Raw genomic sequence first — 20,578 nt, 5'->3', positions numbered from 1 at the left:
TCACAGATAAACCCAAAAAAGTGGATGGAGGGAGGGCCGCTGTGATAGCTCAGTGGTTAGAGCATCGAACGCGTAATTCGAAGGTCGTAGGTTCGATTCCTGCTCACAGTTGGTAATTTTTTCATCCACTTTTCTTTCTTCTTATTTACATTCCATTGGTCTTAATAACTTCCCCTGTACATTCCTTGGCATTACTGTCTGTTATATCTCATTAATATTATATATATATATATGCGTGTGTGCGTATGGGTATGTATGTAGAAGGAAGCACACGTACAAAATTGGACTTTTTACTTGGCTATCTGGACAGTGCCACGGCATAAACGCCAACAAGTAAAAATAGATAGACGCAGTATTTTCAGTGCGCTTGTTTATTGCTTGGCCGCAGAACTCCATTGTGGGCTATATATATATATATATATATATATATATATATATATATATATATATATATATATATATATATATATATATATATATTCAGCAACACTTTTAAAAAACGCATACAGGATTGTTTAGCGAAGTTCACTAGACATAAAGTCGTACTTACATGTGAGTGATGTTGCGAAGAGGAGCGAATAGATCTGAAGAGGCAGTGCGGAACACATTCTTCCTCAGATTGCTGCAAAAGGAGAAGTGAACGCATGTCTACTTGTGCTACTCGAAAACTTCAAGCAAACATAAATTTAAGGCCTTGAATGCCTTGAATGCCTCACTGAACACAAAAGTTGACCACCAGCAGCAACACGACTGATGAGAACAAAAATGCCATCGCCTGAATTCTAGCAGGGCTGCGAAGAGGCAGACAGTTTCCTAAAATTACCTAGAGGGGACTCTGGCGCTGCGATCCTCCAGCGGTCATAAGAATGAACACATTTGCCTAGTCTTCGTACTTGTGGGTGGCGAATCGCACTTGCGGCTTCGTTTACTGCTGTGTTTCGGTTTTGTTTAAAAAGAAAAATTCAACCATTTTGAAATTCTTGACCGGATTTGGAAAGGTAAGTCTAAAAAAAATAAGGTGGTGAAGCGCAACCACTGAACATTTGCTGATTTTTGCTTCGTAAGAAAACAGCTCCAAGCCACACGAACACACACGGAACCAAAAGCAAACACGCGCCTCTGAACGGGACCCGTCGGTCCACCTGAGTTCAAAAAGTGGTCGTGATGCGGCGCTATATGAGGGGTCACGCTGCTCGTGTCACACGTGCGTCCGAGCACTTTCCCCCGAAGATGCGATAGACGTGTTTCATACAACGATATTATACGTCTATCAGGTTTGTTCCTTCGGGCTCCTCTGTGGTTCGAGACAACGCCTGCACCGCGTCACAGAGCAGCGCACGCAGAAACGTTGCAGTGACGCTTCTTCATTGGTTGAACGCACAGCGCCACCAACGGCAGCACGCTATCTCACAACAACGTATATTTCACAGAGCCAGCGTGAGTGCCAATATTGTGAATGCGAGGAATGGAAGACGCCACCCCACAGATCTGTACACAACTGAACAAAAATTTACTTCAGATGATATCCAACATGAAGGACTGCATCAGGGGATACCCTCCCCCATGGCCTCAAAGCACACCCGAACGCTAGGCGATGGGAGGGCGGAAAAGGGCTAGAGGAGAGGGTGGTGAACAGCTGGATTGGGCGCATCTGGCTGGCATTGATAAAATAGAGGAGGTGGTGGCCATTCTATGCTGGGATAGTGAGATTAAGGGATAAAGAAATACGGAGATAGGAAGAACCGAGCGCACTAGCAAAATGCTTGTGTGATCTTGAACTGCAATGAAATGTTCCATAGTGCTGCGTTCAGGATATCAGGCGCATCACGTTTTATTGCAGCTCTTCGATTCATAGTACCCACTCAAGACTTGCAAGTGATGGGCGCACAATACCCAGTAGCTGTTTCACGAGAATCGTATGGTTATTTCAGTCTACCTATAAATATAGGATGTGTGTCCAACTGTGACTGAAGCACCATGAGACTTCGTTTGTGTTGTTTTGAAAACTTGTCAGCCAGCCGCTAATTATACGTACTATTCTCGCATCGATAGTTCTGGTCGGATAATCTGCCTCATAACCATAACACTCGTGCACGCCGCAACAGTTTTGCATGCGAAGACAGCCATGATTCTTACAGTGATTCGATGCTTCTAAGAGGCCAGAATGTGTCGTCAGGGATGACGTCGAGTCTGTTGCCCTCCAGGTCTCTGGAAGAAGTAAAAAAATATTCAACTATAAAAGAAACTACAGAGTGGCAATATTAGAATTGCTTGTAATACAAGTTATATAACAGGAGAAAATGAGCACACACGCGCATAAAGAAAGAAATTATTATGATACACAGCATTGAACAAGAAAAGCATTTCCTTTCTCTAATTCAGTGACTAAGGCGCTCACCAACAAACAACCCGCTTGCACATAAAATGAGAAGGTATGTCAAAAGAAGACAGCAAGAATACCACATCTCTTAAAAAAGTTGGGAGATCCCACATAGCTTGAGAATCGTTGTTATGGGAAAAAATGCAAATCGAAGATGACTGAGTTGTAAATTTTTGATGAGTGAAATGTTACGAAGTGACGCTACAGAAATGTACGAATGTTGCACGCACATACATAGTTGCGCATGATCTATGTAACCAATTCTTTACTGTTGTGTAATAATGGCAAAAGAAGCATCTGTATTAGCAACATCAGAAGCGCTAAGCCGGTATGTAGTGCTCATGCTAGTGAGGATATTCACAAATATTGTTTACGCTGCGCAGAAATCATAACGTATTGCTTTGCGTGCTTGTTTTTCAAGCGAAGCTTTCGTGAACTACGAGTTTCTGTGCCGATAGCATAAGTAACGAAAACCCAGTGTTGACGAGTGTATTGAAACGTGAGCGTACAAAAATGGTCCCTAAAAGACGCGCTGGTAACGTGAATATATGCACGTCCATTTCATCAATAAACATTGCTCTCTCGATTATTGCTCTCTCCAACACGGGCTAGTGGTGCGTTCCAGAGACTTTCTAAACGAGCAATGTCACTCAACCAGAACTTCCTTATTTTTAGAAGGGCATCCCTGAGAAGCGATGCAAGGCAAGTGAATCAGAATACAAGCCTTGGACATAAGTATGCATTGACAAATACTGAATAAAGCAGTTCATAGATGACGCACGTGTGTGTATCGTTTCTTTTCTCTGTGGGGTGTGTTCTGTATTTCACTGTTCGTTTTAGCTTATGATTACCTACCAAATATGTCAAAATGAAGTTTCATTGAAGCGTATGAGAATACCACGCGAGCATAACCAGATGATGCTATCACATTACACTCTTAATGGCGAAGCTCAAGCGCCCTATATATTTCATTTTTTTATTTTTAAAGAGAAATTTCTCGTTGAACAGGCTTGAAATCGTGTCATCCTAACACCAGCGGCAAATATTCTGAAGTAAATAGTCAATAATTTGGACGTTACGAGGCCAGACTATTGACTAAGGAAGTTATTTCTGTATCGCCAATTTTCTTTTATAGCATGTCTGGTGTATAAAGGTGTTAATGTGACAAAACCCAGGAACGAGGCACTGTCTTCACGCGAGAGCTCACTTGCAACAACTTACAGAAATGAGTATGTACTCTATTATTCGCCAGAATCGAACAAGACAAAGCGTAAAAGCAACTGACCGTGTGCCCTCCGACCATTTGTTTGAATTAGAGTGGTAGTCGCGTCGTCTTTGCCTTTCACCTAGCTGTTTCTTTTTCTCTTTTAGGTGAACTAATCAAGGGCCCAAATGAAATTACCCAGTTTCTACATTATTAGATAAATACCGTCAAAGTGTCTACATGATGTTACATAAAGAAAGTGCAGAAGGCGGCGTAACTAGATTATGTTAACATTCGACCCCAAACGGTACCACAAACGACAGAAGAAATACAGGAGCAGATGTCAGAAATTCTACCACTTTTTTTCCTCTTTTCTCTCAGGCATTTTCTCATCCATTTTTTTTCATCATTTCACGTTTGCCTGTAACTTTTAAGTGCCATTGCATAATAAGCGCATGGACACTCGTCCAGACTGACTGGTGCTAATCTTGTATTTCTTACTTCGTTACACTCAATGATTTTGTATGCGCAAGAGAATGATTACAATTATTAGTATTTTTTTCTTAGCCTAAAGTTTCGAGCTTTTTTTATGTTTTCGCTTTATTAGAATTTATTAGACTTGTAAAAACTGTCCCTAAGCTTGTTCTCGAATTTGTACATCTTCATTGTATTAAATAGATGTTCCCTTAGCCGCCTTTGTTGCCTTTGTTGTCAGAAGTCGTGGTCCAAGTCAAGCACACAGAAGGCTTTCTGACTGTGACCCTTAGCATCTCAAGTGTTGAAACTGAAGTTTTAACGTTTAGTCAAAGGCTCGCGTAATATTACAGGCAAGCAACGCGTCGAGTACCTCTAGCTATAGGCTTACACTTTCTGCGTGAGCTATAACGAATGCACTCACGTGGGTATTACTGCTCGGCGAGTGCCCCTTTTCTGTCGCTCTACTTTCTTTCTCGGTCCAGGTAAAATTACTGGTGAAGAGGGCATTGAAAAGCCAGCCAAGTACGAGGGGAGCAACTTCGAATATGTTTGGCTTGCGAAAACTATGCGCGCTTTCTCATAAGCTGTCTTTCGATTTCCTCCATGTTCCGTGCCACCACAACGTTTACACTGTGACCACAAAAAAATATTTGTCGGCCTTATGCTACCCTAGCTACCTCACCTCCCTTTTTTTGAAGTACATGCTCTTATGTGCCCTCAATTTGCTTCTACACTAAGCAGTTTTCAAAAGTTCAGAAGGAGCTTGACGAGCGAATAACTTACAGTGTCCGCAGGCTTCCCAAGACAGTAAATGCTCCCGTCACGTCGGACAGCTTGTTGTAAGCCAGGTTCCTGTGTACGAAGGATAAACACACTTTAAACCTATGGCAACATATAACCTATAACCAGTGTTATACGTTTGAACCTATAAAACCTAGGAGGGAGAAGGTCGAAGGAACGGCAACAGCGCGGATAGTTCCTAAAGTTCATTTTTGTATTCTTTGTATTAATATGTAGTATTATGGAGGGGTGGTCATTAAAATCGATTATAGTATTATGAGGATACCACATTGGAGGGCTCCATAAATGTCAATCACCCAGTGCTCTTTAACTTGCGCCTAAATATCTAGGTGTGCTGCCTACGGCGTTTCGCCTTCATGTAAACGTGGCAGCATCAGCGGATTTAAATCCCGCGATCAGAAATCATGTGACGCGAACCCTGCGGGAAAGAAAGTGCGTCGTCGCAAGATATGCACGATTCCCTTTGAATGTTAAAACGTGTTATAGCAATATCACGCCGTATAATAAACAGCGACCGTGAGAGAGCGTTCACGCAATGAGAATTGTGCTATATACTTCTTCTTTTAGTCCTAAAATGCAACGTGCGATAGAGGAATTATTATACTGCACACCTGTATTCCTGAAAGTGTAACATGCGAAAATTCAGTAGTCAATCATTAGCGCAACAGCGAGTTGTACTCGCGTAAAACATTCGGGTATTGCCGTGTGGTAAATAGTTCTCCAAATCTGACAATTGGCTTCGGTTACTGACGTCTATCGCAGGCAATGAGTGATCGCTATCCCGGCTGTCGCGATGCGCTCTACACTCATTCAAATATTGTGAGTCACGTATAGGTGAACTCTCAAATTTGTGTCATGCAATAGCGGGCTATGCTATTAAAAAAATCACCAGATGTAACATACAACAGGAATAGATTTTATGTGAAGCATCCGGATGGAAGGTGACTGTGATGCAATAAATTTCAATGCGCGAATCATTACGAAGTGGCACTAAATATATGTATAAATGCACAAACACACTTACTTTAACAGCCGAATATGTTTTATGAAACCAGTGGTTGACAAGTTGCGTAACGATTCCAACACCTACATGAATTTTCGCAGCACCAGAATCGGTAAGCTGATATGAAGCGCTGGTGCTTGCGAGGACGCTAGCCCTAGACACCGCTACATAAATCAACTTAGGCGGATGGCGCCCAACTGCAACTGACGTTGAACCTGACGTGACGTATGCATCATATGAGTAATGTTGTATTGCTTATGAAATTAGATGGCCGGTGCTGCAACCACAGCTGACGTTGCACGAACATTAGTGTCTACTGAAAAAAAAAGGTTCGGAGGCCTGGTAGGGCCATATAAAATATCTGATCACCATTAAGAATGCTGGGTTTCGGCTAATGCTGCGACACTGACATTTATTCTTTGGATTCATCGGGCCAACACTGCCGATGTCAGCTTTTACATCGAAAGCTGTTATGAGAACACATCTCTGGTTACGGGCAGTTACCCGCCTACCACCGATGCTGCCGCAAAATACAAGCACGCAAACACACATACTTAAATTTGTCTTATATCTGGCACTTTTTGTGTAGATTAGAGCTGCGTGCGCGACATACGGGCAGCTTCTTCTTGCCATTATACTTTCCGATCTTTACTCACTCGGTCTCTGCTTATGTAATTCGCTTCATCACGAACGGTGTCTTACTTTGTTCACGCGAAGTAGACTTCTCGCATTTATTCCAACTTGACTGGCGTCTTTGGTTAAGTATCAGTGCAACGAGTGACCCGAGAAACAGCGCACGTAAGTAAGAAGAAGCAGTAATGCTTCCTGCTTGTTCTCTTTCAGTCCCAGCTGGTCACCACGCTTTCAAGAGAAGATGCAGCGTTACCATAAGCTTGTCCATTCACCACTGCACTACTGCTACATTGTAACAGCGATCTCCAAGCTGCGACACGCTTTCTTTCGTGTTTCCCGTTGACCCATTGCCGACATATCTATGCTCACCTTAAGTGTTTAGCGGAGATTCATGAACACGAACCAGGGCGAAAGGGACAAGTCTGCACACGAAGGAAACAACAGTAAGGCAATACTGTGTTTTTCTTTTGTGTGGGCCCGTCTTGATAAAACTGCGCTAGACATTTGAGTTATGTCGTGCCAAGATGCAAAGTTTTGATATAGCCTTATTTGCTAATTTACCGCCAACAACCGGTGAATGGGCAGGGGACAATAATTAATTTATTTATTTACAAATACTGAGGCCCTGTTCAGGCCCAAGCAGGAGTGGGTAACAAATGTCATTGAGAAAACAGAATATAAAATATAAGAAAATACAATACTAGGTACAAAAATAGGGAAATTCTCAACATCAGGAAAAATATAAATAATACATAGCAATAATGGCATTCATACCGAAATACAAAAAATCTCAGCACTAATGAGGAACGTAATATATTGCCTATTAAAAATCAAGTGTTAGGTCATTGACGAGATGGCCGAACAATTGTGTCATGTCCGCGTTAAAGACCTCCTGAGGTAACTTGTTCCATAATGGAAGAGCATGAGGGAATACTGAGTACTGATGAATGTTCAGATGAGTGAATGGTTGTCTAACTGTTTTATTATAATGAATACGGTCAAAGCGCACGGACAGGTTGGTTATGTAGCGCTAGGGTTGAATTTTGAAGCAACCAAGGTACAATTGGTGGATAAATTTTAATCGAGAGACTATTCTACGATGAGCGAGTGTTTTCAGATTTGCCTTCTCGTGAAAGGCAGAGACGCTTGCAAAACGAGAGTACCTAAAATAAATGAACCTCAGAGCCAGGTTTTGCATCCTCTCTATTTTTTTAACTAAGTATTTATGATAGGGCGCCCAAACCAGGTATGCATATTTTAACTTGGGCCTTGTAAGCGCTTTGTAAGCTGTTAGTTTTATAAAAGGTGAAGTGCGACGCACTTTACGTTTTAAAAATGCTACCTTCTTTAGCGCATTCCTGCAGATGTTATCCATATGAGTTTCCCAACTTAAATTGCTTGTAAGCGCAACACCCGGATATTTCACTCGATCGATTTGTGGGGTTTAACGTCCCAAAACCACCATATGATTATGAGAGACGCCGTAGTGGAGGGCTCCGGAAATTTCGACCACCTGAGGTTCTTCACGTGCACCCAAATCTGAGTACACGGGCGGATATTTCACTCGCGTAGCCTTTTTAACATAAGCGTTATTAATAGTATATTGGAATTCTAATAGGTTTTTTTGTTCGTAACTGTGATGGATGCCGTTTTTGATGCGTTGAGCTTCAAACCCCACTTACCACACCAGACGCAGATGAATTGCAATGCATCGTTGAGTCTGGCTTGATCAGAATGCTAAAAAATGTTGGCATAAATAACACAATCGTCCGCAAAACGTCAGATTTGCACAGGTGATTGAACTGAGAAATAAATACCATTTATGTACACTAAAAACAATAATGGTGCAAGCACGGATCCTTGCGGCACTCCTTAGTGTACATGTAATAAGTCAGAAATGCCGTCACTGACCCTCACATATTGCTTCCGTGATGACGAATAATGAGAATAATGAGAACATAGACAAGCGTGCTTTTCCAATTTAGGATTCATTTTAAAAAGGCGCATGTATATATACGTGAGCACACTTCGTCACATTAGCGCGCGCAAAAAAATAAAATATCGCGGAGACATGGTCAACAGGTTAGGCAAAATGAACTTATCTCACATGACAAAATATGTGACAAACAAATGCACAAAATAATCAATACGAGCATATTACTGGTGTACACCGTGATTAACCCTCTCAAGAAAAGTCAGCTCTTTTCGGGCCAACACTACCACGACCTAGATTATTGCTAAGGGTATCTGTGTCGGCAAGCCCTCTGTTGCCTTGACCCTAAGAAATAGTGTCCTTCCTTGACCCCGTAAACCACAGTGCACGCCCGTGACTTGCGTTGCATTGCTTTTTCCTGTGAATTGCTGCGTCATATTTTTGTCATGTCGGATAACATCTTTCTGCTCCTTGGCGCTTGTTACGAGACTGCTCATGCACTGTCACGTGATGTGGTATGCCAACATATACACATGCAGCGTTTCTCAATAAATCCTCAGATGTAGGAAAGCGCTTGTCTCTGATCCTTTTCTTGTTCTTTGTCTGTTCTGCGCTGATTGGTGATTGCGGGGCACCAACATTGCCGGAAGTCGCCTCTTGCTTCAAATAGTCACGATGTTATTGCATCGTATGTTCTTTCCTTGCCGGACCCTTTATGTTATTGTTCCTGTCAATCTGGGACCGCAAGCACAAGCGCCGTGAGGGATGATATTTATTCACCAGCTCACACACACACACACACACACACACACACACAAACAGAAACGAAAGCCTGACTATGTTGCAGCGAAATCTGTTGCAAGTGTCAAACCAAGGAACACAAACACGAAGCTTTGGCAAATACGCGACCACAAGGACGGCCGGCAGTGCTTTCAGAAGCCAAAGTGTGGGCTTCCCGGCGGGGATGTGGATTCTCCACGTGACCGCACCCGGAGAGTGGCAGTGATACGGCACGTGGAAAAACCCCATGGCCGACTCTGGTTCCTTTTGGGACCCATATGTGATAGCCCTACAGACCTAATAACACGTCAACGCCTGACGTACTGTCGGCTAGCAGAGAAGACATCGACGTCACTGCATATGCGCATCCATTCGAACAACACTTCAGTGGCTGCAGCTCTGTACCTCTCCCTTCCGAAAAAAGCCCCCTTTCTATCTTTACTTGAATTACCGTATTCCCACAAAGACTAAGCGTTAGAAAAAATTGGACACAGATGGAGAAAATAAACTTATTCTGTGCAAGCGCAGTGTGCGCCCTAACCAGACTGTTCTCTCATGCTAGCTGGCCGCGAGACATGGACATCTCTTGTATCTGCTGAATATTCGTGTTTGGATGCGACAGATTCGCCTCTAGAGCTTATCAGATTATTCGGGGCGAAGGTCCCCGTAGTCTAACCTTGTCGTGCGTCACGCGTAACGGCAAAAAAGAGAGACGAGGAAAAAAAAGAAGGCAGGCTCTTCCGAACAGTATAATAGACGGCGCTGTCTCACAAAAGTACATACAAATTGCAGTTGAGTGAGGATATCCAAGATGGCGCTGTATTGTTACTCTCTGATTGGCTGCTGCGTGGGTTGTGTCTGGGTACGCGGAAAACGAGTACCCCCCCCCCCCCCCTCAAATAGAAATTCTTGCATCCGTCTATTCTCCTTGGCTCAAGGAAATGTGTTGCTGAAGTCGGCAATTGCAATGACAAGTATGGACACTAGAGTGACTACAATCATGATTTTCAGGTGCTATGATATGAGGCGTGCTTACAAGTAATTATCACGCCATACACGCTCACCACTTGCAATTTGGCCCTCGATTCACCCAAACTGCACATTCTACTCTATTGCTGAAAACGATTATTGCAGGGCTACGAATCGGGCTAGTTCCTTATTATTCATTCTTCAACAAAAAAGCGCAATGATAAAAAGTGGAAACGGCGAAAAAGGTACGAGTACGAGTACTGCAGCTTGACTAAGTACTGCTTTTTCCGTAGGTGTGATGACAGGGTAAACGAAGTAAATATGCTTAACGCGGCTTCCTTTAGATGAGGTGATGCACTTTCTTCAAGATAACATGTTCACTACAGAAGGGCGCAGTGACGAGTGAATTTTATAGGCTAGACGGACAAAATCACGCTACGCAGTGAAGTCCCTTGGGCAACAATGTCTGATAGGCTGCCAGTAAGCGCGAAAAATTTTTCTACGCCATAGGTAAACTTGTCGTAGAAGACTCTTGTGCTTAGCCTGTTGGTATGTAGCTTGAAAAATTGAGTCGTTCGTGTGTACATAGCTTGCAAAAAGACGTCGTTCGTCCGATTTAATTAGACTAGAAATTTCCTTGCCTTGTTGACTACACTGGAGGAAGAAGAAGTTGTCACAGAGAACAGCCTCTGTTTCGAGCTCTGTGAGTTTCCTAATTCTTTTGCCAAGTTTTTTCAATAATCGACACACCTCGAAGGGGCGTTCCCCCTTAGAATGGAGGATCTAATCCCCATCCAGCAACCGGGACCGGGCCGACCACATCATAGTGCGTCTGACGCAAGTTCTCACCCCAGCCCAAACGGGGCCCACGATGACAATTCTGATGACTCCTCCGTTGAAGATATGGCTTCGGACAGCGACTACGTGGTCGTACCAAGCCGACGCCTGAAGAGGAAAATCAGCCGGACATCGCCCACTAGCCGGCAAGCACAAACTAAGGCGAGTAGCATGCGGTCGTACACAATTTCGTATGTGCCGACATCGAAGACAGACATCTTGAACTCTCTAAATAGGCAGAGCCTGACAGAGTACTTTGAGCTCATCGCTCCAGGGAAAGTCGCAGAAATACGCATAAATACCCGAAAGAACATACTGTCCGTGGAGGTCACTGCGAAGGCCTTAATGGACACGCTGAAAGCGATTGTTCGATTAGGAAATATTCCGGTTCGCGCATTCTCCGCGTACGACGAAGAAACGACAACAGGAGTTATATACGATGTCGATGAGGAGATAACAGACTCGAGTCTCGAGAAACTGCTGTCATCGTCGGCTCCCGTGCTTGGCTTCCACCGCTTTGGACGCACGCGATGTGTTAAAGTAGTGTTTCAGTCGAAGACGTTACCCACACATGTAAAAGTTGGGCACGTGAGGCACTCGGTACGTCCTTACGTACCAAAACCTCTGCAATGTCATAAATGCATGAAATTTGGGCACGTTAGTGCAGTTTGCAAGGGTGCAGTAACCTGCAAGCATTGCGGTGGCCCTCATGATGGTGATAACTGCTATGCTGTGGCCAAATGCCCAAACTGCTCAGGCGCCCACGACGCAACATCAAAGGAATGTCCCAAAATGAGGAATGAAATTAGTATCCTGAAAAAGATGGTTCGAGACCACTCCACTCACAGAGAAGCTGCAAGGGCTGTACGGCGCCGTAAACATCGTTCGCGACATCGACGCAAACGAAGCAGCAGTGCTCATAGCTTATCGAATTCGACACACAAAACCGTGCCCTCACCACCTCCTAGCCTTTTTTTGTCGGCCAGAAAGGAGGATACAGATGCTCAAATGCCAATACAGTCTACGCAAGTACAATATAACCAGTAATTGGCTCTCCCCACGTCGGAGACTCAGTGGCCTTCACTACCGTCAAGAGCTACGGTAGCGCCATCATCACATAGTGCCCCTACCTCCAATGAAGAAAACAAGAAGATGGACAACACAGATGTCAAGGCTATGCTTAAAAATTTGATGGGTTCGATGCGTAAGATTCTCAGCAGGCTAAACACTCCCGCTGCTAAGGCGGCTGTGCAGCTACTTGAGGTTTTGGAGCCTCTTCTACTGGTTCTTCAGTAAGTGAACATGGCACTGATGTTCGAAGAACGCATGCGCCAGTCGCTTGTTATGCAATGGAATGCTCGTGGCCTACGTGGCCGTCTGTCAGTCTTCAGACAATGGGTTTTTAAATATAAATTTCCTGTTATCGTTATATGTGAACCGAATATGGTTTCACCTTTTCGTATATATGGATATATCCAGATTTGGTCCCGCAGTGATCAACGTACGAGCAAAGTTCTCGTTTGTATACGCCGTGATTTGACATTCTTGAGACACGAAGTCGCGTCGCATACCAACAATGATTACGTGAGCCTGACTATAACACATAAAAAGCGAACATTCTCCGTAATAGGAGGATACATACACCCAAGCGCACAGATGGACTGCTTCCACCTGGGGACCATTCTTCAAACAGAACAAAGGCCACACATTGTGATCGGCGATTTTAATGCACATCATCCTCTCTGGGGTAGCACTACAACGAATTATCGCGGAAAGGATTTAGCCAATTTTATATACAACTATGGACTAAGCGTACTCAACGACGGATCACCTACATATGTTCGTGGCCCGTCCTACAGCAGCTGCCTCGACCTCTGTTTCCTTTCCAGAAACCTTCTGTCTTCCGCATGTTGGTGCACAGATTTGGACACTCGCGGCAGTGACCACCTTGCAACCTATGTTCAGTTCAGGTGGTTTCGCCGCACGCACACACGCTACATCCGTCAAACCGACTGGACACTGTTCAAGGCATCTGTCAAGTCTGGCTGTGAGCACACGACTGATCCATCCGAGGTAGAAAACTTCATTGCTTTTTCACTGCGTGACACAACCAAACAGGTTAACCTACCGATGCAGAGATCAGCAGTTGACTCCCAATACGAGGCCCTTCGTGCAATCCGTCGCCGTGCCGAACGCCGATACAGACGAACGAAGTCACCTTCAGAACTTTCCACCTGTCGTCGAGCTCAACGACATGTTCTTCGGCATCTTGACAAGATTGACAGGCAAAGTTGGAGAAATTTCTGTGGATCTCTGGACCCCAGGCAACCTCTATCTAAGATCTGGCGGGTGGTACGAAGTTTGCAGACAACTCCCCAACAACATCAACCATTTCAAGCTGTTGCTCTTCATCAGGGACGGACAGAAGTTGAGATAGCCAGTGACTACTGTAGCCTCATCGTGGACACCACTGATGATCTTGCCACTAATGAGCTTCTTACTACCATTGCGCCTCCATCGTCTGACGAGCGCCTTGATGTACGTTTTACAATACATGAGCTTGACGCTGCGATTTCTGCCTCCCGCCGATCATCGGCACCAGGACCTGACGGAATCACGTATGCTGCACTCAACCATCTTGATACAGAAGCACGACGTATCCTGTTATCTCATTATAACACCTCATGGGAGTCAGGAGAAGTCCCAGCTAACTGGAAATGCAGTCGCATTATTGCACTGCTCAAGCCGGGGAAGTGTCCTTATGCACTTTCCTCCTACAGACCAATCGCGTTAGCCAGCTGCGTCGGAAAAGTGATGGAAAGAATGATACTGGCACGATTAGAGTGGCTTCTAGAGAGCAACAACTCCTTTCCTGCATTTATGAACGGCTTCAGAAGAGGCCGATCTGCCATTGATGGTGTGGTCGACTTGATCACCAGCGTTGAAGAGGAAAGAAGCCGACGCAGACTAGTGGCGGCGGTCTTCTTAGACATTAAGGGTGCCTATGATAATGTGCTGCATTATGCGATCCTTGACGCACTGGAAGATTTCGACATCGGTGGACGACTGTACGCTTGGATTTTCAGCTACCTTAGGGACCGCACCACTTACATGACGACATGTAACGGAGACACCGATCGATATAAGGTTCATCGTGGTGTTCCCCAAGGAGGAGTTCTCAGCCCGATCCTATTTAATGTCACAATGATCGGCCTAGCAGCAGAACTTCCCAGCACGGTGAAGATCACTGCATACGCTGATGACTTATGCATATGGGCATCCGGAACTACTCGTCCGCAAATGCGAGCTCGACTACAGCGTGCAGTGACGATCACATACAAATATCTACGACGTCAGGGGCTCACTCTTTCAATCGACAAATGCGCAGTGCTTGCGTTCACGCGCAAGCATATGTCGCAATACCCGATATTTATTAATGGGACAGCGATACCTGCTGTAACGCACCACAAGTTCCTTGGGGTTGTCGTACACAGAGATCTATCGTGGACGAGGCATGTCGCCGTACTTAAATCTAAATTGAAGAGCTTTGCTCTCATTCTTCGCCACGTAGCAGGAGCAAGATGGGTGGCTAAACCACCTATCTCTTTTACAATACCTGGAATTACGAAGAAGTCGCTCATTTCTTCTGTTGGCCTCAGACAACTTACCCTATATCACATTTATACAACGTACAGTGATTCTCTGCACGTGTACACCGACGGGTCTACCACGCTAAACACCTCCGCCGCAGCCTTTGTCATCCCAGACATGGATATCGCTCGACGATTCAAAGTGGACCATAAAACCACATCAACTGCCGCAGAGCTTGTCGCTATCCGAGAGGCAATAAGGTTTATTTCCGGAGAGCGACCTCGAGCCTGGACGATTTTCTGTGATGCCAAACCCGCTTTGCAAACCATTAATTGCATTATGAAGCAAGGTCCATATTACAGCTTGGCAATAGAAATCACATAACTTATTCAGGTTGCTTCAACAAATGGCCATCTTATAACTTTCCAGTGGATTCCCGCTCATTGCGGCGTGATGGGAAACGAAGAGGCAGACGCTGAAGCTAAAAATGCATTAAGCAGTGCCCCTGAAGTACGCATTGCGTTTTCACGAGCTGACACGAACGCCCTGCTTCGCTGCGTGATGCGCAGCTACACACTTCAGCACTGGACCAAACCGAAACGGCGACACCAGCGACTTCACAAATGGGACCCGGAAATGAGGTTCCGCATGCCTCCTAAATTGAAACGGCAACTCACAAGTATGATCCACCGCATTCGTCTTGGTGTAGCGTACACTAGACGTTACGCACATATCATCGGTCGCAGTGACACCGGTCCTAATTGTGAACACTGTGATGTGTCAGAAACACTTGAGCACATATTTTGTGTCTGCCCAGCATACGCACGTGAACGACAAACACTGATTTCTTCTACTGAACAATATCGCAGTAGGTCATTAACTGATGAGACCATATTGGGCCCTTGGCCAGACACCAACAGTGCAACTGCGGTCACAAGAGCAGTTATTACCTTTTTAGAAACAACTGGACTATGTGCGCGGCTCTAAAATGTATCTCAGCTAGAAAGAACACTACATACTCACCTCTCTATCTCACCATCGTCATCCATTAATCTTTCTTTTCCCCTTTCTCTTCCCCCAGTGTAGAGTAGCAGGCTAGAGCAAACTATCGCTGAGGCCGACCTCTCTGCCTTTCTGTAAATAAACATACTTCCTTCCTTCCTCCTTGCCTTGTCACTATGTTTTCGCTTGATGGCTAATGTTGATTTAGAAAACAACTTAGGCCACTATACATTTGGGGCTGGTAGAAACGAGTAGTACTTTAAGGTAATTGACCAGTTGCCTGCGGGCTATGGTCCCATATTGGTTTGAAGGTGATAGAAGCAAACTTCTTATCAAGAGACGACTAGCGTTGAACAACTAGAATATATATGTTTGATGATGAAGTCCGTTACAGAAAGATGGGTCAATCTAGAAGAAAGCACCGGTTGCAAAGTCCTACAAATGTTGTACTGATCTCGTGTTTTCATCTATGAAGTGCCAGAATGCAGCTTTCATTTTCTGCGTCATGCTGCTTGGAGATATACCGCCTGCAGCGTCCGTGCTTGCGATCGATTCTTTACTGTGCAGTGCCAGCTTGGCTTTGTAGTTCTGTTTGCATTGGTGCGTCTCTGGGGAAGAATGAGGGGACTCGTACGTAAGCTCCGTGGTTGCGGTGTCTCCTGGTTTCACCAGCATTGCTACCGCCAGTGCCAGTATTGACCGCAACATGCCAATACACGATACAACATGTAGGATCCCAGCGAAATGCACAAACTTCCGCAAGAAGAAACGTCAAGTGAGCGAGACACCAGGATGCTGTACAGATCTGACCGGAAGATACGCCATTTTGCTTTTTAGCACAAAACGCGTGTACTTATCAAGGAATGACCCACTTTCGGTGAAGTTAAGAATAAGTTGAAAACGGAAGCAGCCGAGTGAAGATAAACGAAGAAAATTCAAGTAGGGATAGTGGGAGGAAGGTGTGACTATTGACTTATCACTTCTGAGTGTGTGATGTTGTTTAACCTATGGGAAGAAGTTATTGGTGAGATTTTCCTAAACGCCAATGAAGAAGCTTGTGCTTCGGGGAATGTACTACATTTATCGCCTTCTTCTTTTTTTGAGTACCCCATTTTAACCTCATCTGGGCTGTTGCTTCGCACAAACCGACGAGAATTGGCGCAATAAAATTATACAGAGATAATTGCTACATGAATCTCAATCAAGGGACAGCAAATGCAACCAACATTGGCAGTGAGTCAGGCAAAGTTAAGAAATTTGAGTTCCTAGAATTAAAATAGAAAAAGCATGTACAAAATTGACTAAAACGGAGGTCATCGAAAGAGGCTTTTGCTCTGCGGTGTAGATCTAATATAGACTAAACAGTAGCAAATGATTGCCGTGACGAGCAAAATAAATTCTAGCCCCCTTACTTCGCTTTTTCACTCAGCATTCATTTCAGGGTGGCTTACTGACACTGTTTCTTTGTGCGTCAATATGTTTTGTATATTGAGCATTTCTGCAGCCGATATTCTAGCAGCATGGACACGTGCGTTCACGATGCACACGGCAACGGTAGGGCTGCCGTGTGCATCGTGAACACCTAATGTCAATGGATCTTTGTGACCACCTGTAGAAATTTTCTGAGCTGCCTCAAGTGTGCTTGTCACTCTGCCCATCCTACTGTTTCATTCTAGTTCTCTTTTCACCACTTTATTCTTTCCCGCAGAGCAGAGTAGCAAACCGAGCGCGCGTCTGGTCAACTTCTTTTTCTCGCCTTGTGGCTCAGGTAGCATTCATTTTTTGTTGGTCTTTAACTGTCCCTCATTTTTTGTCTGCTGCTCTAACACCTTCCAAAAATTAATTGAAGTGAATGTATTCGAAATTATTTCTTGTTCCAAGAGTCTCATGCAGACAGTCTTCATGGACACACACAATGCTTTTCATTGTTTCGCGTCAAAGTTTAATATCAACAATTCGTGCTCTATAAAAAGCGAATATGCATAAAAATAATACACACTTTATATACGGGGAAAATAATTTGAAGTCTGTTCTTTGGTTGCGAGCCCTCGTTATTTAGGTTCACAAAATACACTTGTAATGCGAGGTTTTAGACATTCCACAACTGTATTTGCAGCAAGTATTTTAGGAAAGCTTGAAACGCCCAATACTTTATTTTTCGCGACATGTTTGAGGTTGCATGAAGGATCAAAGCCTGGCTGTTGACTGAGAAGAAGATTCGAATGGTGTCGGTAACACTATCGGATTCTTAGTCTAGAAAGTGAAGATAGAGCTTCCTTCAAGATCGGACGCCCTTACGTTTCTTTTCAATAGCATTGGATGCTGTTTTTTTTCAATTATGAATTAACTTTCTTAACAAGCAGAATGTACGTCCTTCTTGCGTGCCAACTGGCGTGATCCTTTGACAATAGTTTATGATGCGACCGAGCTCCGATGGGTTACAGGCACTATACATATTTGGTAAAGTGACCTATTCTTCCAAGAAGGCGAAATCTGTTTGCCTTCTTTGCCTTTTTATGCGGTCAAGCTATTGAGCACCATTTACTATAAGCAACAGTCAGCACAAATTCATGCACATTTGTTGATCTGACTTTGTTACGAGCACAAGCGAGTCTGTGAGATAAAGAAGTTTTTTGAATAAGTACGCCAAAGTTCCCGCGCTTGCAAAGGAAGTCATATTATACTTTCAGTAAAATATTTCCGGTCAAAAGCACATTTCCATTTTCAGAAGTTTACGAACAAGGCGTGTGTATTTCGTTGGCATGTCAAAGTAACACTTTTGCTTGAAAAGGGCCAATAATAATAATAATAATAATAATATTAATAATAATAATAATAATAATAATAATAATAATAATAATAATAATAATAATAATAATAATAATAATAATAATAATAATAATAATAATAATAATAATAATTATTATTATTATTATTATTATTATTTTATTGATAATACCTTCGATTTCACTGCCTGCTTCCCGAGATTGTTATAGGGCATGGCCTAATGAAAGGTTCCTGTACTGTCGGCTATCAAGCCTTCTTTGACAAGCGCTGACATCGCAAAGCCAATGATGCTCAGCATTTCGCCTCCATTGAAATGCTACCCACGCGACCAGGACCGAACTGGCGACCCTGTGACCCACAGCCGAGCTCCGGAACCAAGGTACCACAGAGCAAGACAAAAGAAATCTCTTGGGGTCTGAGTTGCATTTTTATCTAATTCATTTACCAGATGAAAACAGCTTATCTGTTCACCTTTACCGCAACATCAGCTGCTCTTACTGTTTATTGGCTGCTGACTCGTAGGTCGCGTGTTCGAATACCGGTCGCGGCGGTGCTTGGGCCCCAAGCGCAAGTGCTTGGGGCCCATGTTCTTAAATTTAGGCGTGCCATAAAGAATCCAAAGTGGTCGAAATTTTCTGAGCCCTCCACTACAGTGTCTCTTATAGCCATGTGGTGGTTCTATGACGTTACAACCCAATAATTTTTAATATCTTACTATTTATTCGGTCGCACTCACTTCTACTGGGATATAAGATGTCATTAGAACACAGGAGAGGCAAAGTGCAAAGTGGAATAATTGCGAGGAAGCAATCAATTGGGACAACAACGTGCTACAAGAAAGCGGAAATATACATATTGTTTTTTTTCTTTTTTGCTTGCTGGATTGATGGCTCGTTTACGCTCTTCACGATTTCACATGTCAAGGCTGACTTGAACAATACATCTTTTTTTTTTGGGCAGAGAAGGAACAAACACACAATGCGTAATACAGACCTAGAACCATTGGAAAAGCAGTGTTCCAAATATTAGAATTAAATATATCATCAAAACACTCATAAAAAGTCCCTAAAGTGCTAGATTCAACTTACAGTGTTCGGAGAGACACAAGACCCGTGAAGTCGTGCGCTGAGAGACGGACAAGCTTGTTTCTTGTCAGAGACCTAGAGATGCGTCAGATCTTTAGAAGCAAGCACAACCGTAGGCCTAGTACTCTGGATACCAACTGCAATGCGAGCCGTTCATATAGAAAACAATAACATCTGTGAAAACAATTGAAATTCAGTAACCAATACTCCAGTGGTGTCTTCGTTATGCAGCATCGTACAGTTTGAGGAAATCTGATACTAATAAAATGTACCGTGAAAACTAGAGGCCTATAAAATACGTTGTTAAAATCAACGTGATGTAGAAAAATATCATCGACCATGACATGTTGTAACTTTACATCATGCGTTTCACACCACTAACCGCCGTAAGATAGAACATTTCTTCACTCAACGCTTCACCTTGACTTGAAAAAGTCGAGGGGATTGCCATCTGCTGTCAAACTGAGTCACTGCATATGCTCAATAATCTGCAGAGATTCTTGAAAAGCGCAGTGTAAATTTCAGTCGAGAAGCGGCGCAGTGCTCAACTCAGTCAAGTGAAGGAAGAAATCAGAGTCGAGGAGCGTTTGTGAATACGGGGGTAAGTCTTAAATAAAATGAAAAAAGTTACTAAGAATTGTTTCCTAGATTCCTGGAAATTATCGCCCTTTTAAGTAGTGCTAAATTGTATAAGAAAAGCGTTCGCGATGTGCGACTTACAGAACCTGGAGACGACTCAGATGTGAGAAGGCACGTGGTTGAACGGACTCAATATCGTTGCCGTCGAGCCAACTGAAAAAAAATGTAATAAAAGATCAACCTAAATGCCAGTGCACTGCGTCACTATATCGAGGTTTTATACAGGCCGTGAATTGTGCTTTTGTAATTATTTCAAATGGCAAAACTTCATTCTGAGAAATGTGCTCTTATCAGATACCAACAGCTATTGTTGACAAGCAAGATCTCTAACGACTCCACCGACGGTTATATCGCATTGTTTGTCTCTAGTCATCTGCAACCAATCACACACACACAACACACACACACAACACACACACACAATATGTATATATATATATATATATATATATATATA

At 43.6% G+C, this 20,578-nt stretch overlaps 1 protein-coding gene and 1 non-coding gene across 2 annotated transcripts in view; one reads left to right on the top strand and one right to left on the bottom strand.

Annotated features, from left to right (window-relative positions):
• Nucleotides 1–20,578, bottom strand: part of LOC119174295 (uncharacterized) — a 201,056-nt gene that overhangs the window by 58,197 nt on the left and 122,281 nt on the right. The window contains exons 11-15 of the mRNA XM_075884923.1: nt 20,203–20,274; nt 19,486–19,557; nt 4,845–4,913; nt 2,137–2,208; nt 551–622 (exon numbers count right to left, since the gene is read on the bottom strand). Coding sequence (XP_075741038.1) covers nt 551–622; nt 2,137–2,208; nt 4,845–4,913; nt 19,486–19,557; nt 20,203–20,274 — 357 coding nt within the window. The remainder of the gene's footprint in view (nt 1–550; nt 623–2,136; nt 2,209–4,844; nt 4,914–19,485; nt 19,558–20,202; nt 20,275–20,578) is intronic.
• TRNAT-CGU (transfer RNA threonine (anticodon CGU)) lies at nt 39–111 on the top strand. The gene has a single exon. It is a non-coding gene; the product is annotated as a tRNA-Thr (tRNA).

This window comes from Rhipicephalus microplus, unplaced genomic scaffold (assembly GCF_043290135.1).
Source record: "Rhipicephalus microplus isolate Deutch F79 unplaced genomic scaffold, USDA_Rmic scaffold_56, whole genome shotgun sequence".
Classification (NCBI taxonomy): Eukaryota; Metazoa; Arthropoda; class Arachnida; order Ixodida; family Ixodidae; genus Rhipicephalus; species Rhipicephalus microplus.
Note: the sequence above shows the minus strand (reverse complement) of the source record. Positions and strands in the feature narration are given on the sequence as shown.